This window comes from Hydra vulgaris, chromosome 02, assembly GCF_038396675.1.
Source record: "Hydra vulgaris chromosome 02, alternate assembly HydraT2T_AEP".
NCBI lineage: Eukaryota > Metazoa > Cnidaria > Hydrozoa > Anthoathecata > Hydridae > Hydra > Hydra vulgaris.
The window spans coordinates 68,556,194-68,565,000 of record NC_088921.1 but is presented as its reverse complement, the minus strand read 5'-3'; the positions used below and the strand labels follow the sequence as shown (position 1 = coordinate 68,565,000).

The 8,807-nt window shown below is 24.9% G+C and overlaps 1 protein-coding gene across 1 annotated transcript in view; it reads right to left on the bottom strand.

The window, feature by feature from the left end:
- Positions 1–8,304, bottom strand: part of LOC100201196 (WD repeat-containing protein 47) — a 41,088-nt gene extending 32,784 nt beyond the window's left edge. The window contains exon 1 of the mRNA XM_065791793.1: positions 6,278–8,304. Coding sequence (XP_065647865.1) covers positions 6,278–7,685 — 1,408 coding nt within the window. The 5' untranslated portion in view covers positions 7,686–8,304. The remainder of the gene's footprint in view (positions 1–6,277) is intronic.
- Positions 8,305–8,807: the final 503 nt, after the last annotated feature.

The window sequence follows — 8,807 nt, the reverse complement described above, 5'->3', positions numbered from 1 at the left end:
AAATATTCGAAATCTTTCCATATAATTAGGGTTGTCAAACGTCTGAATTTTACAAAAATTACAATTTTATGGATTTTACAAACTTGTAATAATTTTTTTTAGTGTTATCCTTCGTAAAAGCCGTAAAATTCTGGCATTCCTAAGTATAATGTATAGTTTTTTTTATCGACTGTCATTAAAAAGTTGTTTTAGCAAGTTAAAAAGTTACAAGAGAATCTTGGAAACTGTCAAAAATGTTTTGTTAAAAATCAAATACTATTTAGCATTTTTTTTACATTTATAATTTAAAAATGAAAATAAAAATAAAAAAAGACAATTATGTAACTAATCGTTTAAACCTTTTAAAACTGTAAAAGCGATTTACGCAATTAAAATAGATCAAAGTTTCAGTCAATAAATTTATTTATTCATTCATTAAAACTGCAAACAATTGTCTTTTGTTCTAGTTTTCTCTCAACAATATTAAACAAAGGAGAGAAGCAATTTAAAAATGAAAACTGACAAAAATTGCTCAAAATGAAACAAGTTGAATAATTATAATCAAACATTTATAAAATATAAAAATATTCCTGAAAAATAAAACAGAAAAATATTCCTATGAATAACCCAGCAAAAATAGAAAATTTTTATTGAAATTTAATTGTATCTAAAAAATTGTACCTACTTTTTTAAACGTCAGAATGTAATGACCTTTTTTTTTTAGCCGCACCTAAATTCCCAATTTTGCTAAAACGCTGTATGAATTTTTTTTCTGGCTAACACCCTGATATATATATATAATATATTTGAAACACTAGGGTGTTTTAAAAAAAGGTCATGTCTGAAAAAAAAAAAAAAGTCATCTGCCTAGACCATGATTTAGTACTGAAGATTTTTTTATAACTTTTGAAAATCTTAAGGGTAGATAGGGCAAAACTATTTGTACTTAACATTAAAATTTTGTCTTAACATTAAAAAATAAGTCACATTAAATTTTTGGATGCTTTTTTTATATAACTATGTTTGTAATGACTTATTTAATATAACATTTAAACTTATTTAAAATAACATTTAAACTTATAAAAATTATTTCAAAAAACCCTAAAATCCATAAATATTTAACAAATAAAAATATTTAACAATGAATATTTTTTTACATTTTTTTTTTGATAAAGTTTGAAATTTTTTTAGTAAATAATGTTTGAATATATTTTAAATATTGAAATATATTTTATACCAAACCTTTTTTTTTGGATTATATTTGCAAAAAATAAATAAAATGTCACAAAAAAAAAAAAAAATTAGCATTTTAAGGATAAAATATTTTTACTTAAAATGTGAATCGAAAAACTTTCGGCAAAGAAATTTGCAACTGCCAAAGATATAGTTTAATATTATCTCTTTCTGCAAATAGCGAAGCAAAACTAAAGGTCTTAGTAGGTTTTTTGAGCCAAAGTTTTTCTTTTATACCTAATTGTACAGTTGATCAGTCTGAATGCTGCATACTGCCCAAACTTATGGCTCCTTTGATACTAGGTGGATTTAAAGTTCTTACAATATAAAGGCCTAATTTTTTAATAATTGATAATTTTTTCAATGAGTTCTAAATCATTTCAATCCATAAACCTTTATACTATTAAATAATATTTTTCCAGGATAAAAATTGAGAAATTACTGGAGGAGTGGACAAAATTAAAAGATCAAAGATACAGAACAAATTTTGCTGAAGTAAATAAAAGATATTTGTTTTAAGAACAAATTAATAAAATATTTTGGATAGGAGAACAACTTCATGTTATGTTTAAGGAAATGTTAAAAGATAAAATGAGAAAAATGAAATAAAGGAAGAAGATATTGCTTTCTTAAGACCAGCTTGGTGAAAGAAAAGGAAGACTTGGAGGTAGAGATAAAAGATATGAGTGTATGAAGAAGTACATCAAAGTTAAATAAAAATCTATCAGCAGAGTTAAGAATGGTTTAAATTATCTAAGTTTTGCTAGTTAAACAAGAGAAAAGACAGGCTGGGAAACAAATATATCGTCTTTGATCAATTTAAAAGTATTTGGGCAAGATTTGGGAGCCCCCCAAATTCAAAATTTAAGGACTTTTTTAATTTTTTTTTTAAGTATTTTTTTTTTCCTGCAAAAAAAAAATACATTTATTTGGCTATATTTCCATCAATGTAACCTTATGACACTCATTGGCACGGGCATACCGTCACCCAAATTAATTTCGTAAAATAGCTCTTGAAATAGGTTTACTTACTGGGACCAATTTGCCTTTTAAGATTTATTGGAAAAGCTTTATACAATTTAAAATTATATTTTTTTAATGAATGAATTTCAAAACCTGACTGACAACCACAAAGAAAAGATAACTGCTATGGCTTTATTTATTTGTCTTTTTTATAGAGTGGTTTCTAAAGGCAGAGCTAGGTTCCTAGGCAGGTATACGGTCTATTAACATTTTAATAAGCTAGAAAGCTCATTATTGATTAAAGTGACTTAAAATGTTATTTAATATTATTTATTAGGATATGAAAGCTCACAGGCAAATAAAAAGATTTAAAGAATGGATTCTACTTGACTCTCCAGCTGCTTAAATCTCTATTCTCAGGCATGCTTTGGTAGTATTTGCCCTAGCAGATAAATAATGTAGGGAACATGATGATATGGCTGATAAACTTTACAGTTTACAAAGATGTCCAAGTGACAGTTTTCCTTTGGAGCACCAGAAATGGACCGAGCTATATTGATTAGTCTCAATTTCAGTGAAGATGAGCCTCCTAGTTTGACTCCATTAACAACAAACAAGTTGTGGCTAGTTTTTGATATATTTAGACAAGGAAAGGCAGAAACTCAATATATGAAAACTCAACTAGAGTTTTGGAAATTAAACAATTTTATCTAAAATTTAGAGCAACAGTAACTTCTCTGAGAGAGCTAGCTAACTTAATTCTCCCTAAGAGTTATGTTAGCTCAAGACCTAATAAACATAACATATTCTGAGAAGAAAAGGCAGACCTTCCTTTTTACAAATAATTATTAAAAGAAAAAAAAAAACTGAGACAAGAGGGAAAAAACAAATTATGAAAACGTTGCTAGAACAAATAAAGTTTAGTTTCTTATGTTTTTTTGTTAATAACAATTTTAAAAGTGAGAATAGAGAGAATTATAAATTTACTTGCATTTTAATTTTGATTTTAATTTAAAACAAAATTTATTTTTATATAGTATAGTTATATACTATTGATTACAGAAAATATATCTTCATTCCCAGTCCAGGCCCTCTCTTTTACATATTTTCCATAATAACCTCTGAAGCTGAATATAATTGAGAAATCAAAACAGCACTCTATTAAAAGTAAATCAAAAATATAATGTACTTTTATGAGTTTTAAGAATTTTTAAAACATTTTGGTCTTAGATGCTAAATGAGAAATATTTATGGATTTTACAAACATAAATATACAAACAAAATCAAAAATATCTATTTTAATACTTTCAACAAACTGTTTTAAAAATGATACAAAACGCCCTAAAAATTGTGCTTTTTACCCCTGAAGGACTCTTAAGATTTTCAAAAATTAAAAAAAAATTTTTGGTACTAAATCATGGTCTGGGCAGTTGATAAGCTAGGGCTCTTTTTTTATTAGACATGATCTTTTTTTGAAACACCTTAATACACAGATTAGGCTGGGGTGAAAATAAAAGTTTGGTCTACCAAAGAATATTTTGTAGCGTCTAACTGTAAATGAACAAAAAATATTAAAAATTTTAATATAAGACATGGGAAACTGCCCCATTTTGACTCTTAAACATCAGACAGGTCATAAATATTACAGAAAAAAATTTCTTTAAAAATGTCATATTGGGTTTCAAATGAAGCAAAATTTTATAAAAAGTTCAAAAATAATAATCATGTTTTATAAAAACATCTCTAAAAAAAATTGACTCAAAAACACCATAAAAAAAATTGATTTTTTTAGTATTAAAAAATAGCAGTTTTTACAAATTAAAATGTAAACTAATAATCTAAATACAAAATTATTATTATTTTTGAAATTTTTATAAAATTTCGCTTCATTTGAGAACCAACATGATATACTTTTGAAGAAATTTTTTTTCTATAATATTAGGGACCTGTCTGATGTTTAAGGGTCAAAATGGGGCACTTCCAGTAAAACATTTTTATTTTTTACAAATGCTTCTGGTTTCATACACTAAATAAGTATGGTTTGTTGTGATGAAATTCACACTTTTGTTCATTTTCACCCCAGCCTTATATATATATATATATATATATATATATATATATATATATATATATATATATATATATATATATATATATATATATATATATATATATATATATACATACATATATATATATACATATATATATATATATATATATATATATATATATATATATATATATATATATATATATATATATATACATACACATATACATATATATATACAAATATATATATATATATATATATATATATATATATATATATATATATATATACAAATATATATATATATATATATATATATATATATATAAAGAATTTTAAAATGTATTCTACAAAATAGAGTGCTCAATGTTTTTACAAGAACATAGTATGCATTTTTTGAAAATATTGTTATATGCAGGTGCTGTTTTAAGGATGGACTAATTCAGTATAAAATCATCAATATTTTTACCTTTTAGTTCCCATATATATTTTGACAGCATGGTGTCTTTTGGATACTTTTTATTTCTAAAAGATTGCTTATGATTGGCAAAAACATTTTTTCCATTCACCCTCTGTTATGCCAATATATTGTTTATCAGGTACATTCTTAGAGGAAACAACACATTTATATACCACATTTTTTGATAAATAACTTCACTCATTGGACAATTGTTTTTTTGTTTACAATTACAATTTTCTGCAGTTTTTTTATTTAGGATTTCTTTTTTATCTAACAAAGCGTTGTGACCTTTTATAATTCTTTCCATGTTTTTTGTGCAACTGTAGCTAGCTTTAATTGTATTTCGATTAAAAATTTGATATAATTTATTAGAGAGCAGGAAATGCTTATCGACCAATTTTAAAGACACTTTTCCTACATTAGTGGAAACATTTTTGCTATAAGGGGGGGTTGAACCAAATTACATTTCCAGTTCCATTTTGCTTTTTTGTACTCTTTTTTTTAGGGTCAAATTTTAGTTCAAAATTTGACCCTGAAATGTCAACAAGAAAAATTTGAAATAACTACACATTAATCAAACTAAGAATGTTTATTAAACAAAAAATCGGAATTGATTTCATCAAATTGCAGGCACAAAAATAAGTTTCTCCTAAAAAACTATAAAAATAAGTGAACTCATATAATAGTTACATTAAATCCCCCTTTTGAATTTTTTTTTAAAAAAAAAGCATAAGTAATCATTTCTAAAGAATTTTTTTTATAATAGTGTCAGTGAATTCCACAAATGTGTGAAAATTTACAGTAGTTAAGACATTTGCGACTTGCAGTAAATTAATTTTTGGTACAAATTGAAGTTTTATTAATTTGATTATTCTTTTCTAATGAGTCTTTATTGATGAAATACAGTGTTAAATGAAAAAAAATGCGTTAAGTGATTTTCTACTAATTTATAATATATATACTAATTTATAATATATATAATATATATATATAATTCTACTAATTTATAATATATATAATATATATATATATATGTAAATTATGTTAGTGTATTTTACAAATAGAGTGCTCAATGTTCTTAAAGAACAGAGCAATAATAAATTAGTAAAAAACACTTACATAACTTTTTTCTTCAACTTTAAGTTTCAGAAAAAAGCTAGATAAGTGTTTTTTACTAATTTATATATATATATATATATATATATATATATATATATATATATATATATATATATATATATATATATATATATATATATATATATATAAACCTTCGGAATTAGGGTCAGCATTCGGCAATGCTGACCTAAAAGTGTTTGCGGTCAACAAAAAATTGCCGACCTCGTTTCGATGTTTTATGGTAAGACCTTTGATTCAAATTTTTTTTGCCGACCTCTAAAAGATTGAGGTCAGCTAATTATTGCTGACCTCAATTTTCCTAATTCTGAGGGTTGATATATATATATATATATATATATATATATATATATATATATATATATATATATATATATATATATATATATATATATTTGTGTGTATGTGAATAATAGATATATTAAAATATTAAAACATATTAAAATTACCTTCTTCATTACTTAGTACTTTTTGTACTTGAATCCTTCTTTCTTCAAATGCTTGCAATTTTTTCAAAATTTCTGCTCTCCTTTGTTGTTCATCTTCTAATTGCTTAGGAGTTTTACTTTCAAAAAAGTCTAACCTAACAGTGTTGTCACTTTCTAAAGGATTTAGTGATGTTGCTAAAATATCTTCATGCTTTTTTAAAGATGTGACAACTACCGTATGTTTGTTATCTTGTGAACTACTCATTAAATCAGGGCTAATATTTTTTGAGTTGCTTTCATAGCTTGGTGATTCTATGTGTGATTTTTTTTTATGTGAAGCTTTGAATTCCTCTACATCACTATTTTGTAATAGTTTATAATTTTGATTTTGAACTTGGTCAGGACAGTATACTGTGCTTTTAGAGTTTGAACTGTTTGAGGAGTCATTCAATTTGTTATTATTGTTATTTAGTGCATCACGACTAAATTCTGTCGCTTTTTTATTTAAGTGCAAAAGTTCGCTCTTAACATTTTTAGAATCAAAGCTTTGTGAAAGTTTTTCATTATCTATGGTTTTAGATGATTTTGGAAAATCTACACTATGTGTAATCAAATTTTTTTTCGGTAGTTTTGCAAGACACACATCTATTTCATCTTGCTCAAAAGGTGTTTGGAATATTTCATAAGGTAGGCAGCGTATCCATGATAACAGAGTTGATGGATACTCATCACATATGCTTTTTAAAACATTGTTTTTTATTGATGGTCCATATTGTAAATCTGATAAATTACCAGTTGCTACAGATTGGCAAAAATCAATGCATGATTCATAAAACAAACCTTTTACAACAAGTTGTATTAATCTATCTTTACTTGCTACATTTTTGACATTCACTTTTTTTTTTACTAATGGCATAAATGCACTTAAACATTCTAATAAGTCATCAAAACATTTTATACGAGAGATGTCAAGACTCCAGTGCTTGAATTCTTCTTCAGTACTAAGATCAGGAACAGTAAGTAGCCAACATAAGTTGCTATATTCTTCTTTACTGGTACAATAAGGTTGAAGATCTCCTAGTGTTTTCATGACTTCTTCAACCATATCATTGTTTTGTTTATCAATAACATGAGACTTCATATAAATCAATTCAACAAACTTTTGACGCAAAATGATATAGTTAAAACGCCCTTGGTTAAAAGCTTTATTAGTTGAAAACGAGTTTCCAAACTCCATCACCTCATTGTAATCACCATCCAATACAAGTTCACGCAAAAATAAAACCTCATCAGAAAAATCACTATTAATTACACAGCTTTCTTTTTCAAGTGTTCTCATTGAAACATGGTAGTGCCTTGATGATAAAAATTCCAATATTATCTTTAAAATGTCTTCTTCTAAAATTGTCAGTTGAGTTATATTCTCCATGATTGCTTCAAATTGTAAAAAAATAAATCTAAAAACATGCTCTAAAATAAAATGAAAGCAATAGCTACAAGATATAATATCTTTAATGCAGGAATGTTCTATAAAAATTTAAGCTTTAATCCATGGGTTTAATTTACATTAATTTAGATGCTGAGAACAATTTCCATTATTCGCAATTTCTTTTACTAGTTTTTATTTTTCGCCATAACTTATTCAATCAAGATTTAAAAATAAAAATGTAATACTAAAATTTAGTTGATTGTTGATTTAAGCTTTAAATTTAGTATGCCGAATAATTTTTTGAACAATTCTAAATTATAATACTAACAAAACAAAATTCTATTACAAATAAGTAAAATTAAAAAAACATTGAAAAATAAATTAGTTTATCGAAAAAATTGTATATACTATCAAATTTCTGAATCTAAGAGCGGGTACTTTTGTTTATGTATGGTTTCCATTATAAATTCCAGACCCAGCTCCATATTTCAGCGAACGGCCCGAAGAATCAAAAAAAAAAAAATTATTTGGCAAAAACAATATCTTGCAATAGATTACTTGCTTAAAATAAATAGTCATCTGAAATCTTTACTTCAAAGCGCGTTAATATTTTTCAATTGATATGATATAAAAAATTCCAATTTGATATAATAAATTAATTATAATTTTATTTGATTTATGAATTTAGAATTTAAAAAAGAAAGCATCTCACTCTCTTATAAAAACGTTTAAATATGAATATCTTTATGTTATTTCCATAAATTGTTGGTAAGCAATCAAAACTCGCATCCTTTAGCTTTAAGTTTTATTTAAACCATCAAAATTTCTTTTTAAATATTACTAATCTATCATAACATGTCTTTGAAAAAGATTTGATTTTTTTAAAATTATAAATGGGATAATAATAATTCTTTTTAAAAGACATTCATAGAATAAATTATAAAAAGAGGAGTTTGTTATTATTTTATACTAGCAAATTTAATTACTACATAATCTGCTAAAATATGTACATAATAGTGCATAATATGCACTATGCTTATTGCTGAAAAGAAGAAAAACATTAAACCAATTGCAATGATTGAAGTCTGGAAACAAAAACGCTCGTAACTTTTGCCCCCTCCC